This window comes from Pseudomyrmex gracilis, unplaced genomic scaffold, assembly GCF_002006095.1.
Source record: "Pseudomyrmex gracilis isolate BER0280 unplaced genomic scaffold, ASM200609v1 scaffold_96, whole genome shotgun sequence".
Taxonomy (NCBI): Eukaryota; Metazoa; Arthropoda; class Insecta; order Hymenoptera; family Formicidae; genus Pseudomyrmex; species Pseudomyrmex gracilis.
In genome coordinates, this window is record NW_018020680.1 from 274,042 (window position 1) to 289,449 (window position 15,408).

Genomic DNA, 15,408 nt, shown 5'->3' on the forward strand with positions numbered 1-15,408 from the left:
CTTTTATGTTTTATAAATAATTAATTTTTATGTTTTATACAATATGTATTACAAATAATGTATTTTATCTAATCTAAGATTTGATTTACGCAAACAATTTTTTTGCCGAGTGATTGTTAAAACCGCTATGATATAATAACTGCTTGTGTGTACGTAAGTATCGCTTCTGTTCTATCGCTTCTTTTAAAATAATCGCTCTGCAAAATCGTCAGAAACAATAGAACATTTTTATGTATAAGTGATGAATACACGAGCGATTATTTTATTGCTTATAGCGTTTTCAAAAACCGCTTTGTGAAAAAATCGCTTGTATATTGTAAGTCTGAGACACGATATGTGGTATGTGAATAGATCTGGTAAATAAACTTATATTTTATCATTTTTAACAATTTGGCATCCAATTCCGAGCAGATCTATTTTTAAATATGCATTCAGTTAATTCTACTACAGTTTAAATGACAATTTTATATCTAATGCATTAAATAGATCTGCTCGAGATTTGCTTATAACGATAGTTTTGAAAAGCAATGTTTTGTAACAGTCTTAAAATTAACAAATTTTGTATTTAATCTGTTTTAACGACGAAATGTTTTGCGAGCATTTGACGAAAGTTTATTCTCTCTCGACAGACTCTAGCGACAATGAAACATCTAGACAAGACCACCCTGAATCAGTTTTAACAAGTGCATCTCCTGTTTCATCGGTATGTCTTTTTGATTTTATAATAGTACAAATGTTTATATTGCAAAAATTCCGTTTAAAAATAAATATCTTTTATACGCTACGGTTTGAGTGAAATATTTCAGGTACTCTCAAGTTATTTTTCAACTCGTTTTGGGGTTCCTTTTAATATGTACAAAAATGCAGTATATATTAGCACTTCAGCGGAACAGTTTACACAATATATGGCTATTGCTATACTTCAAAAACAAGATTTTGAAGAAATCCGTATAGAAATGGAAAAATGTGGAAAACGAAAAACTCTAACTCAGGAACAAATCGGTCTCATTTGTAGTAAAATGAGCTCTTCCGATTCATTCTCGAAATTGAGAGGTTTTTTATCTTATTTTTGTTTTTAATTTACATTAATAGTAACACAAAATTTTTAATTAACATATCTTCGTAATACAATAGGTTTTAATTTTTTTCTTTCAGCATGCGTGGTGTATTGGATGCGAACTGAGATGCAATGGAATGACGAAGTGGTTCTTTCTTTTCAAGTCAATCGTATTGTAGAATATGTTAACAATTTGTTAAAAAAAAAGTGTAAAAACGAAGAGAGAGGATGTGTGATGCCGGGACCATCAAACAGGTACATATTTACTTTAAATGTATATTACTAGTAACATTTTTATTTCATATAATTTGTTTTTTATTTTTTTAACAAAACCAGATATGTAATGATGACTTATGCAATGATACGTAAAAGTATACATTTACTTATTTTAAGCTGCATTTAGATGTTGCATCAAGTTTTGTTGTCAACAACATTGCGCTAATCTAAACGCATCTGTTTGTAATCTTATTATTTTCATAATGGTCATACTTTTACATTTTATTCCGCAATAGTAAATTTATTTGAAATTACTTACAATTTACACTTAATAATTTAAACTTTATACTTATACATGTAATTATGTAAAACTATCCACACAGTATAGAACCTTTATTAGACGTCCATTAAACGTCAGCTTTATGCGATGTCTAATTGATGTGTAGTAAAGTTTTTGTTTTGTGATATATTTATTAATTATTATATTTTTAATTGTTTATTAATTACATTTCAATTACTTTATAATAAGCTAAGAAAGTAATTTTTAGATTTAAATTTAAATGTCATCATGTGCTGATTCTTTTAATTTTACTTACAATTACCTAAAAACAAATATTTGTAACATGTTTAAAAAAACATTAACATATTAAATAATGTTACCCGGTAACAAATTTTTGATATATAATCATATATATACTTGTACACAAATTAAAATTATTATATTTAATGATGCAAATTTATATGTCGAATATGTCCATACAATTTTATACACTGAGAATTTCTTTTTTTAAGAGAATGGCTTCAGAGATATTTCATATCAAATTACAAAATAACTTTATTAGTATCATGTTAGATACAAAAAAAATGATATAAAACTATATTTTTCGTTATTCAAAGATCACTTCATAGTCACATTGTGACCGACAAACGCAATGTGATTTTAAAGTGATCTTTGAATAATGAAAAATATAGTTTTATATAATTTTGGTGTATCTAACATGATACTAATAAAGTTATTTTGTAATTTAATATGGAATATCTCTGAAGACATTCTCTTAAAAAAAGAAATTCTCCATGTATAAAATTGTATGGACATATTCGACATATAAATTTGCATAATTAAATATAAGAATTTTAATTTATGTACAAGTATATATGATATATATGATATATCAAAAATTTGTTACCGGATAATGCTAGAAAAATTACATAATTTTCTAATTTCAGAATTTAAAAAAGAGTAAAAAAACTAGAAAAAATGAAAAGAAAACAAACAAGAAACACAAAGAAATAAACATCGTGCTGATATATATGTCATTGATTAGTAAATATTTGTTAAGTAGAAAAGATAGTAAAATATTTGAAAGATAAAACAAAAACTATATACATATACATCATCTATCTATCGTCTATAATGTAAGTTTTATCACAATAAATGATGACGTTGAAAATTGTATTAAAACTTCACTGGTTTATTACAATTGTAATATAAAGCAGAGTAAAAGGCATACTTCTTGAAATTGCAACTTTCCAGACACATATATTTGTGTACCGTTAAAACATTTTTGTATAATATACACGTTTTGTGTCTATACGTATATACATAGTGTTTTTAAGAAAATAAAATAAAATTTATAAAGCAAAGAGCAGTAAATGATGATGTAAAAGGAGATGATACACTCCATGAATTCTGATGCTCTGTTTGCTAAAAATAATATTATTTTCTTGACTATTACATCTTTTCTTGAATATCACGTTTATGTTGTATGAAAAGTTGCAATGTTTTTTCTTATCCTTTTCTGTTTTTTTTTCCTCATCTTTTGATCAAGACCGATTATTTTAAAAATTCCACAGTAAATCAAATCCACTTTCGCGAGTACTCACACATCTGAAGAAGGTGACCATTTGGACTCGTGCACATAGCACAGAATAGAACCGCACGCTGTGGACATAGCGCGGAATAGAACCATGTCCACATTTGGACATAGCACACGCACCGACAAGTCGCTCGTGAACATGGTACGTAGTTGCCAATGTGCACCACTCATGAACATAGGGCTGGCTTACAGGGCGAAAAAGCTATTACATTACAGTTTATCATATGGCCCCGGACCATAGACTTATATATAAATAGACCCAGCGTTCTGTGAGAGGAGTTGTCCGCGTCTTCTAAAGGACAGAACGATATGCATCCAGGTGCTGTCTTCGTCGCTCCGCCGGTCTGGAGGGGGAACGTCGATGGATAACGTTGAAGGAAAGCGAACTTAAAGGCGCGTGTACCGCACTTATATGTGTTTTGCTCGAAATTCTTCTGACCGTGGTATGCTTGAAAAAAAAGTTTCTATTATTATATATAGATTGTTGGTTAGATGTAACTATTTTTACTGCAATTCAAAGTTATTTACGTACGTATGAAATGTAATATCTGCATGGGAGCCACAATGCGATTTGCAAATGCAACACTGAGACATTTTCTGTGTCTTTTTCCGTGTAACCTAACCTAACCCTATTACACATATAAGTGCGGTACACGCGCCTTTAAGTTCGCTTTCCTTCAACGTTATCCATCGACGTTCCCCCTCCAGACCGGCGGAGCGACGGAGACAGCACCTGGATGCATATCGTTCCGTCCTTTAGAAGACGCGGACAACTCCTCTCACAGAACGCTGGGTCTATTTATATATAAGTCTATGCCCCGGACGCTCTCAGGCTTCTCTCTGATTATATAGTCAAAGGGCAGGGCTGTGTTCAGTTAAGCAAGATGGAACGAACTAATGGAGGAAATGCAGGAAATACAGGAATTGGAACTAATGAATTCCTGTATTTCCTGCATTTCCTCCATTAGTTCGTTCCATCTTGCTTAACTGAACACAGCCCAGTATAAGGTAAGAAGTAAGGTTCTTGGAGTTAAAATTTTTGTCTATACAGGTAATTATTTCGCGTTTTTTAACACGTGTGTTTCATTGGCTGACAGTAAGGCAGTAGGCAGTTTGAGATGGGAATTGTCTTTTTCGTTATTCCCGTTGTTACTTCATCGAGAACTAGGCTGCGTTCCGATATTCACTGCCAGTACTGAAAATCTATAGCACGTGTGACGTAAAGTATAGATTTTAGTACTGGCAATAAATATCGGAACACAGCCCTAGTTTACCAGAGAGAAGCCTGAGAACGGCCACGGCCATAAGAGTTTCTGTCATAACTTTTCGTGGACATGGTTCTATTCCGTGCTAAGTTTGTGGACATGGTTCTATTCCGTGCTATGAAAACACCGACGTGGTGGGGATACGCACACAAGCGAGACCGTTGTCTGTGTGCGTTCGCGGATGTGTGCAGACATTAATCCTCTTGCACAATGGACGGAATAGCGATAGCGATAGAAATAACAAAAGTTTTAAAGAGTTTATATTTAAAAATAAAGGTAGGAACAGCGGAATCTAACATACAAAAATACACATGTATCAATGCAGATCAGAAAATCGGAATAAGCAATAGCGATAAAATTTTTGACGAGTTGGAATTCTGTGTTAAAAACTGTGTTATTTCTAAATCTCCCCACCACTAACATGCAATCAGTTTCGCGTATAATAGGCACAGTGTGCTCGCGCAGTGGAGCGCAACTTCGTTGCGCGTGAACTTGGCGCGAGGCACTACCGTGCCTCTTGATTGCTATCGCTATTCCTTCCATTGTGCAAGGGGCTTTATGTTGATGTATGACGACGGTTCTCGCTTGTGTGCGTATCCCCACCACGTCGGTGTTTTCATAGCACGAAATAAAACCATGTCCACAAACTTAGCACGGAATAGAACCATGTCCACGAAAAGCTATGACAGAAACTCTTATGGCCGTGGCCGCTCTCAGGCTTCTCTCTGGTCTATCAATGTCTGTGGTGGGATCAGGGCCTACTGTTTCATACCACCTAACCTACCATCACTCCTTAATCTCTTTCACTTTTCTTCACCCCCACTATTTTTCTATCCCCACTTTTCCACTACTATTCTATCAATCAGCGAAGACTTCTTTTTCCTCCTCTACTTCGCTAGACAAAGATGAAGCTACTATTCAACACCAGCTGTCTCTCTCAACGTTGAAGACACTTTCTTAAAGAGCCGTCTACAATGGAGAGTTGTAGGCTGTAATAGTAAGAAATTGACCAATCACAGACAAAGTACAGAAGAATAATCGATTGTGATTTGTCAATTTCTTACTGTTACGGTCTAAAACTTTCCATTGTAGACGACCCTTAACATGGCAAAGGTAGGGAACGCGCAGTCTATATATTATACGTCTATGGTGAGGAGCAAAAGCCAAGCTGTCTAGCTTAGAATGGCGTATGGACTAACTTGAGGCGGTCCTTTGAGCCATATATGCACCAAACCAAGCCAAGCTGTCTAAAGAGCCGTCTACAATGGAGAGTTGTAGGCCGTAACAGTAAGAAATTGACAAATCACAATCGATTATTCTTCTGTACTTTGCCTGTGATTGGTCAATTTCTTACTATTACGGCCTACAACTCTCCATTGTAGACGGCTCTTAAGGTGCGTTCGTGGAGCGCGCTATCAGCGCTATTGCATCATTCTATCTTTATTGCTCATTAGATGTAAAACAAAGATAGAATAACGCAGTAGCGCTGATAGCGTGCTCCCCGAACGCAGCCTAAGAGCCTCCGCACAAACTCTTTCTTAACGCGTTACGTTACGTTAAGTTGGCTATGAACTTAAATTTGTACGTAAACTTGAACGTCATTCAACGCACAAACTAATATTTAACGTAACGTAACGTTAATTACTAGTCATAAACTTAAATTTGTATGTAAACTTGAACTTTATTCAACGCACAAACTAGTACTTAACGTAACGTAACGCGTTAAGAAAGAGTTTGTGCGGAGGCCCTAAGCCATAAGGGTAAGTTTCACTTGCCGTTCGCAACACTCATAGAATCAGAGAGAAACCTGAGAGCGGCCATCCTAATGTAATTTTTTACGACGGTTTCAGCCGCTGGTTTTAGCCGTATTTCCACAAAAGTGGAACTCAAAGGCCGTTCTACATTAAACGCAAGTCGCAGATCTCGTGGAATTGACCAATTGCAGAGTCAAATCAGCCAATCTACCAACGTGATTGATCAGTTCCACGAGACCTGCGACTTGCGTTTAATGTAGAACGGCCTTTGAGTTCCACTTTTGTGGAAATACGGCTAAAACCAGCGGCTGAAACCGTCGTAAAAAATTACTATAGGATGGCCGCTCTCAGGTTTCTCTCTGATAGAATCATTTTATCCTTGTTTTTCATCAAAAGTTAAACAAATATAGGTAACGTTCACGAGCGTCGCGAACAGCAAGTGAAACTTGTCCTAAGTAGTTTGTTGCTTGTAAGTTTTTCGATCGGGTGCGTTCAGACAACTCAACAGTTGCACAACGGTTGAAAGATAATCACTTCTGATTGGATCATACTTTTGGAACCGCAGCAGATTTTGAAGAATAGTCCTATCATAAGTGATGATCTCTCAATCGTTGAGTTGTCTGAACGCAACCGATGTATTCTCGGCCTAAGTATAAATTGTAAGTGGTCACTTCTGATGGATTCTGTTAAATGATTAATGTGATTGATCAATTCTGATAGAAAAAGCGATCGATTAAGTTATATATATATATATATATATAATCGTAAATGGTAAAACAGCTTCTAAAGCTGAAACAAGTATAAAAAGTGCAAGTATATGCAAAAATTAACTACTTATTGAATCCGGTCTAAACATCTCGCAAACGCGCATGGTTTTGCATCTTGTGCGCAAGGTATTTGTATTATCATTGCGTGTACACATGTGCAGCCTTTTTATCATCGAAGCCGGACGAAGACCAGGAATGGCGCCAATGCGTCGCCATTTTCACGAAACTTTACTGTAGTTGTAACTCGTCACGATTGTAACGAGGAGGCAATTCCAACGGTCGTCACGCAGGAACGTCAAAAAAATCGCGAAACACGCGAGAATAATGCGCTGGTCGTAAGTACGGATCGTTGTTAATTTGGCTAGTTTCTTTCGGTACGAAATGCACGAGCTTACGGCACGGTACTTCCGCTCGAATGAAACAGGAACAGGAAGTTCTCGCGACCCCGACACGGCAAAATAAAAACATCCTGTGGCGATGCAAACATTTCATAAAATAAACGTTGTGCGTGGACGCGACGTGTGTAGGAACGTCCACGTGCGTTTTGTCGCTTGGACTTGTTATTCTTACGGCCCATTTTCGGATTCAGATGGCCCAAGGTCGAATGGCGAACAACTAGTGTCCGAAAATGAGCCGTTTTCGTGCATTCGCGAAAAAATGTTCACGAAGATTGCCGCTGTTACGAATCGTTTGATTGATTTTAGAGCCTGTTTACACGAGGGAGACTAAGCTTGTGTTGACGTAAGAATGCAATCTGAAAGCATATGCGCTAATGACATCGAGGGTCTGGACACGGACACTCTCATTCCAGTAAGTGTTTTTCCTTTTGTGCAAAAAGTGTATCAGAATATCTGAGTATCTGCCATTTAATTTTAATATGACAATATATAATGTTTGTTTTATTCTTCAAGCTTGTTTGTATTGATTTGTTATCTTTGTTCAGGTGGAACTTTTTGACAATATTTCACAGCATGCAAGACCGCAAGATACGTTATCAATAGTGGAACTTGGCAAGAAGCTCTTGCTCAGTGCAAAGACTGGAGACATTGAATCTGTTCGTGAGCTCATGTGTAGGGGTGCACCTTTTACTACAGATTGGGTATATATCTTTTATGTAAAAACTAAGGGAATATATTTTGTGCATAAGATCTTTTGTTTTTTTATAACATGTGTGTATAAACATTTGGCTATTTTTCTTTCAGCTTGGTACAAGTGCGCTTCATTTTGCAGCACAGAATAATCACTTAGAAGTTGCCGAGGTTTTGCTTCGAGCTGGAATATCCAGAGATGCCAGAACGAAAGTTGATAAAACTCCTTTGCACATGGCTGCCTATGAAGGTCACCATGAGATGGTACAACTATTGCTTAATTACGGAGCAGATGTTGATAGCAGAGATATGGTATAATAATAAAGTATATAAATTAGACCTACTATGATGCAGACTTTATACAACAAATAATTTTTTCAGTTAAAAATGACTCCGTTGCATTGGGCGGTAGAACGTAAACATGTAGATGTAATGCATATATTGCTAGATCATGGAGCTGATAGAACTGCAACTAGTAAATTCAGTAAGACTCCAGTCAGCCTTGCCTTAGAATGTGATAGGCTAGACTTAGTGGATATATTGCAACAGGAAAGAGATATAGTGGTAGGTATCCAACAACCACAAAATAATACTACGGAATTAGAAATAGCTACACATAATTTAGTGCATTTGGAGCCGGAAAGCAATAGTAGAAATTTTGAAGAACAGAAATTTGAAATATCACAGCAACATACACCTCAACATAAACATAAGTTGTCTCAAGGTATGTGCATTGATTGTATGTGAATATTTCTTTATTTATTTTATATATAATTTTGTAATAATCTCTCTTAGTATCAGGTGAAAGTGAACGAAAAAAGCAGAAATTGATGTTCCAACAAATTCCTATATCGCCGAATAATATAGATGCTGAACACGAAAAAGAATTTGATGATATTGAAATAAATGCTGTGAACAATATCACCAACACTAAAAAATACAAAGACATCACATCGATAGGCAATCTCAACAAACATTTTAAACTGTTGGAAGGTATCAGAATGATTCCTGTTGATGAAGAAGAGTCATCTATTGTAGAAAATGCGATGGAAAGTGGAAGGACGGTAGTTTTAACAGGTCCGTTATTCTTTTGTAGATAGAATATTATTTAGAGACATTAATTTATAATTTTTTTATCTAATAATTCGTACATATAATTGTAGAAGCTGGAAAACTTGCTTTAAATTCCACAAAAGGTTCGCCAATTAAACATTTTCAAGTTGCCTCGCGTGGTAAAACACCAAGAAAAGTTATAGCAATTAGATCAGATCAAATTTCTTCCAAGATTTTAAATCCAAATTCGAACGCATCCACTATTGCAACACGAAGTCCGAATATATTGAAAAGGACTGTTGATAGGCCTGGAAAACTGTTTGTTACAACAGTTGCTAATGCTACAACAATATCTGCTATACATAAAGTAAAAACTTCTGTTTCATCAAAAGAGGTAAAATTTATATTATTAGATTTAAAAAGTTAATAATCTACTAATAAAGTATATATATATAAATGATGTGAAAAACTTTTTTTTCTATATTCCAGAAGCTAATCTCTCCAATGAAAGCTATGCTACAACTTGATGATGATATAGAAGAAATTACTGAAGAGGATTCTTTTTCTGAAAACAACGAAAAACAGATAACAGATATAGCGGTATTGACTAAGCAATTGGAAGAAGCGCGAAGACAAGCTGACGAATATCGCAAGCAACTACAGGAAAAAGAGAAGGAAGCAGAAATTTATAAACAAAAACTTAAGAATATCTCAGCGCAAATAGCATCTAAATGATTTTGTACAGTTGCAAGATATCATATTCACAGTTTGAATCACATTTATAGATTATTAGCATATTGTTTTCGAGATATTTATTACATATTGATACAATCAGCAATCTGATCAAAATTCTCTATTTCATTGTTTTTAATTAAATTACTTTCCATCAATACGTAATACTTTCATATTGCTACTAAACTAAACTCGAATTTTTTCTATGTATTTACAAATTGTTTATGAATGTGTGTGTGTGTGTATATATTACAAACATTTATAAACAATTACACAGATATTTTAAAACATTAACTATTTCTTTTAGACTATATAGTTGTATATTCTTTAAAAGATAGATTGTATGGATTATATAATTAAGGCTGAGACAAACAATCGCGTGAACTAATGAAATGACAAATTTATTATTGACACGTGTGCACGTATCGCGTACACAGTGTAGGTATATTTTATATATACTTACACTTTATATCTCGAATATATAAATTTTACCTCTTTTGGTGAAACGGAATTTTTTACTTTATATGTATAGTAGACATTGTTGTAGTATTAGCAGCTGTTGTAACAAACAGTTTCCCAGATTTATCTGTATAATTTTTTTCTAATACGATATATTGAGTTTCGTTTTTATCTAATCCATTACTTCTCAGATCGATATTGGATTGAGTCGCAAATAATTTTTTATCACAAAAGTAATAAATACTTTTTTTTTTTAGTTATTTTTGGGATAGACAAGAGAAACTCTAATAATATTCGTTATATATTGAGCAAAACAAGCAACAAATTGGAATTCATATTCCAATGCTGCTTGTTTATGTATAATATACATATATATATTCACTTTTCTCTACTATTCAGGAGCGAATCTATTCATGTATATAAGTCTTATTTTTTTGTAACAAGTAGAACTCGGAAAAAGAATCGAGTAAGAAATCGTGTGGATATTTATCCGCCCGATGTTTGTTGGATTTATAGAATTAATATTCTGTAGATATTCGCGTGCAACGAGTGGACAGATATTCGATTATTCCAAGCACTAGTAATAAATGTAAATAGAAATTACTTTTTTATATGAATAGAACAATCATTTTCTTTCGATTATTTTCTATTTAGATGAGACTGTTGATTGCATCAATTGTTCTGACATTTATCTGATGTTTTTTGTGTGTACATGCATGTGTATGTGTGCGTGCGTGCGCAATATTAGTCACATATATGTATATATATGTATATATATATTTAATATATATACATACATGTATACGTATATGTATATTAAAACGTTGCAAGAGAGAGAGAGAAGTGCACAAAAATTAGTGTTTATAAACCACTTATGTATATAAGTACAGTATATATTTTATATATGTTGTACTTTTACATGTGTATCTCAAAACTTAAGCTTCCGCATTGTTGTGTGGATTAATTACCAGAAAGATATTGCCATAAAAACTATGTGTCTGGAAATATATATAGCATGTATATATAAATTATATGATAAAAATTGTATATGTAATATATATATGTATATATATATTTACATATATTAATACAATTATATTACATATATTATATGTAAATATATTTACATATATGTACACATATTTACATATNCGTGCGTCTCCGCACCGCTCGCTCACCACGCACGCACGTTGAATGTATCCGGCGTACGCGCAATTTTCTGCCGTATACGCAACAACAAAGCCGTTGGTACGAAACCGCGTCCGAAACGATATATATATATATATATATATTATATATACGTATTTTATATTATAGATCATATATCTTCTCTTTAAAGTTGTTGAATCAGATACGAAGTCTATATTAAAATTTGATGGAGTTACGGACAACATATCGTCAGAGTTGTCTATTGTTAACTCATCGGGAATCCATAAAGAGAATGGATTTGGATGTTTGTGTAAATAGAAAGCACAGTGTGGAAAGCAAAATCAATTGCAGCAAAGTCTTACCAACGATGTGTAATATAATGTATGCTTAAACTAATTTTACAAGTTGCTTTTTATATATTTTAATACGAAATTCTCTTGCATTCCAAATATCTTCTCAGCAACTTCTCTGTTGTGAAAATTGTGTGAGATAACGAAAACGTAGTATTAATCGAGAGATAGAAAATTTTTGACCAACACACTGATTATAAAACTGTTATTACAATGATGAAATGCATAATGTATTACGAAAGAGACGGAAGGTAAATATATATAAGCTAAATTTTTAGGTACAAAAAGTTCAGAAAAAATCGTGTGTTATATAAAATATCAGAAGAAAATTATAACAAAAAGTTGTGAAATACAATACGGCTTAGAATATACGAGTTTTTCTAAACTAAGATTTTTCTAGAGCAAAGAAATGTACATTGTAAATAAAACTTTATACATAAAAACCAATAAAAACCTTGTTGGTTAAAAGATGCGAAACTTTTATTTAAGAATATTGACTGTATGTCAATATGTATTGAAAATAAAACGCGATACGCAATTAAAATATTAATGTAAGAATTATTAATTTGCCCTCATTATCTAAGAAAATTGCGAGATAGAACATTTTAACTAAGCACGGCAGTGTGTAAAACTATACGTTATATAGACCTACCCATATGCATTCTGCGTTGATCTTTTCGCGAAATTGATTTTAAATATTCCCGCGTTAATAATTTTGTATACTTCAATGGTAATTTTTTGTTTTCATGGAAATGCAGCGGTTTTATTTTCAGTAACTTATCAAATTTTACCAATTAGGAATTTTACTCGTGTTTAAAAAGAGAGTATTGTTTCTTGTTTTTTCTTATATTGTTTGTTTACACACCTATATACGGTGTACACAGCATTGTCGCAGTTTCCGATCGATGAAAGAGGTACATTCTGAATGTACTTCTTTTTGTACTTTTTTTTCTGCTTCTTTCTAGATAAAAGACGAGGACCGCGTTTAGGTGTTTTCGCTCAATGGCAATGTTCAGCAGAACGCGTTTACGGTGCTCCAATAAATCCTCAATTCTCATTTGGCGTAAACTTTTACGCAATTACAAAAAAAAACATTATTGTTAAACAACAGTTGCGTTCTGCTGTGAACACGGCCAACGCTCGGAAAGCGCGAGAAGTCAATAATGTGCGAGATGAACTTCTCGAAGTCTCAGACTTCAGAGAGATGGAACGCGTGAAAATATTTCTACGTTTACTTTTATTGAACAACGATCGAAAGTAACATATTTTTTTGTTTATCCTATACGTCGAGATAAATCATCCATGTATTTGTAAAGTGATTCTCGTACGTATATATATAACATATATATATATATATATATAAACTGCCTGGATATGGACACCGCAAACGGATTTTCGACGGTTGCTTTCTCTCATCTCGGAGGCAGACTGCGGCAGACTTTTCGCGATCGATCGGATCGTCGCGCCCATGGACGTCCTCGAATAATTCTCAGGGGTGGGCAAACGCGTGTTGTGCCGATCGATAAATAACTTAACCCATTGACACACCTATCACGCAGTTCCTTTTGAAGGGCGAAGAAAAAACAAAATCCGCCGATCCGTTTCGAGTTGCATTTCGATCGTTCTAAGAAAACGCGATTCGATTTCCCCGACCTGGATATTTCGACGCGAATCGATCACACTTGCGCCTTGAGAAGAATTGGCGTCCCTTTAAACGTCGTGCGTCTCGCCGTTTACGTTACTTCGAATTGAGTATGTGACACACGTGTGTGTATATACGTGTGCGTGAAAATGTTCTTAACATGTTCGTGCCAAGAACTTGAGAAAAAGATTTGCGGATGTAAAATTTGATTTTTGAAAAAACGTAGTTACGAACATTGTGAGTTCACATTTTTCTAACATCGCACTCCATGAAACGAAATGTTTACCGAGTTTAAATCTCAATGTCGAGATCTTCCTTAGGCAAGATAAAAAAAAAAAAAGAAAAAAAACTTCAAATATAGTCCGCGCGATAACGATCGACATATCGTGTAGACGTATATATATATATACATGTAGATGAGTATCAAACATAATCCGTTAGGATTACCAGAACACCTCTGTGTGCGCAGCCAGAGGTTACAAAGCGCAATACATATATCTCGTCTCGCGCACAAACCAGCGGTTTACAAGCGGCGACCAATGGATATATGTATACAAATATATATATCTCACATCATCGTATGGTTGCGCTCATAAAACAGACGGGACTCGGTATGGTTGTTCACGGTTGTGCACCGGTTGCGATCACCTCAAGAGTTAAATTTGAAAGAAGCGTGCGCTTTCAAGAGCGATCAAGAGCCTCGCATCCTCCCTCCTTTCCGTCGTCGCCCAGGATCGTCGAACGCGGAGTTGTGTTTATTCCGCGATTATTCGAGTGTGTTGAAACCAAAAAAAATTGTATCACATGTCGCAACAAGTGTGTCTCTCTGATACGTGTTTGTTATTGAGATAAAAAGAAATCTCTCGAGAAAAATGGATTTGCGAATTACAAATCGTTCGCGCTTCCCGTAAACGAAAAATTAAAACAAACAGAATTTCGGTACGTGAGAGACGCGCGTACTGAGCGGGGGGGGGGCGTCCGAAGTTCCGAATACGGTCCTGTAGCGGTGCTCAAATGCTCCTTGCATATGCAAACTGCGCAAATACGTCGTCGTCCAAATATGTCATCTCGTAACGAGCGGTGAAACATGTGAGGCTGACATTGCAATCCGGGACGCATATCTCTTATTTCCCAAAATTCCTCGTTGAGAGATCACTTCACGATCTGTTCACGTGCGACGAACAACAATTTGATACGAGCTCCGGAATGAACGTTGGCCTTACGCGTGATTAGAAAGATAATAATAGAAAGCGATAGAGAAAGAGAAAAGAGGGAGAGAGAGAGAGAGAGAGAGACAGAGAGAGGGAGCGGGATTAAGTTCTTGTGGATGCGGCTTAAAGATCGCAGGGTCGTTGTGCCGACCGAAGAATCCCTCTCGTCTTCATTGTGATCTAACGATAAAAAAATCCGTAAATAACCGTAATAATCCGTAAATAAATTAAATAAATAATCATATTTATGAATGACATATTATATATTAAAATAAACTCTTTTGTTTTGTTAAATAAACTCGGAACTGAATATTCACTCAGAAACATGGTCTTAAAAAATACTTGAAGACTCTCTTTTGTTTTGCAGATTTGTATCTGCAATTTTGAGAGTTATCTAACGAAGTGTTTTTATTTCTCCTCGAACATCTCCAACGTTAAACAAAATATAAGACAGGTTTATCCCTCCTAAACAAATGCGAAAAATTCAAAAAAGATCACGTGATTTTCTCGATATCGTAAAACTGACGATAAAAAAATGTGGCAAAATTCAAATTCACATTTTTCTGAGCGCGATGTAGGTACATGAATTAATTATGTTACACGCACACTATCAATGTGATGAGAAATACTTATATCTCAGTAGGTGCGACTGATTTGATCAATCTCTACTCGGTGAATGTTTGCTCTCTCTCTCTCTGTCATTTTTCTTGAATTAAAATTCTTCACACTCGGAAGGTCATCCTCGGGGAAGGTCGATTGTGTATTCGTGCAATGTAAGTAAAAATGAC

The 15,408-nt window shown here is 34.7% G+C and overlaps 1 protein-coding gene across 3 annotated transcripts; it reads left to right on the forward strand.

Annotated features, from left to right (window-relative positions):
- Window positions 1-6,936: 6,936 nt before the first annotated feature.
- Window positions 6,937-11,304, forward strand: LOC109855718 (GA-binding protein subunit beta-1). 3 transcript variants are annotated; one of them, XM_020430247.1, is made up of 8 exons: window positions 6,937-7,275; window positions 7,641-7,746; window positions 7,880-8,035; window positions 8,139-8,336; window positions 8,406-8,748; window positions 8,820-9,101; window positions 9,188-9,471; window positions 9,567-11,304. In XM_020430247.1, the coding sequence occupies exons 2-8, from the start codon at window positions 7,684-7,686 to the stop codon at window positions 9,810-9,812; spliced, it is 1,572 nt and encodes a 523-aa protein (XP_020285836.1). In that variant the 5' UTR covers window positions 6,937-7,275; window positions 7,641-7,683; the 3' UTR covers window positions 9,813-11,304. The 3 variants fall into 3 exon arrangements, with proteins under 3 accessions (XP_020285836.1, XP_020285834.1, XP_020285835.1); XM_020430245.1 differs by having other exon boundaries at window positions 6,938-7,271; XM_020430246.1 differs by lacking the exon at window positions 6,937-7,275 and having other exon boundaries at window positions 7,312-7,746.
- The last annotated feature ends 4,104 nt before the right edge of the window (window positions 11,305-15,408 follow it).

Coding starts and splice junctions, on each gene's coding strand:
- LOC109855718 (XM_020430247.1), top strand. CDS start 7,684: ATGCAATCTGAAAGCATATGCGCTAATGACATCGAGGGTCTGGACACG. Junction 8,337..8,405: donor ATGTTGATAGCAGAGATATG/GTATAATAATAA, acceptor TAATTTTTTCAG/TTAAAAATGACTCCGTTGCA. Junction 9,472..9,566: donor CTTCTGTTTCATCAAAAGAG/GTAAAATTTATA, acceptor TCTATATTCCAG/AAGCTAATCTCTCCAATGAA.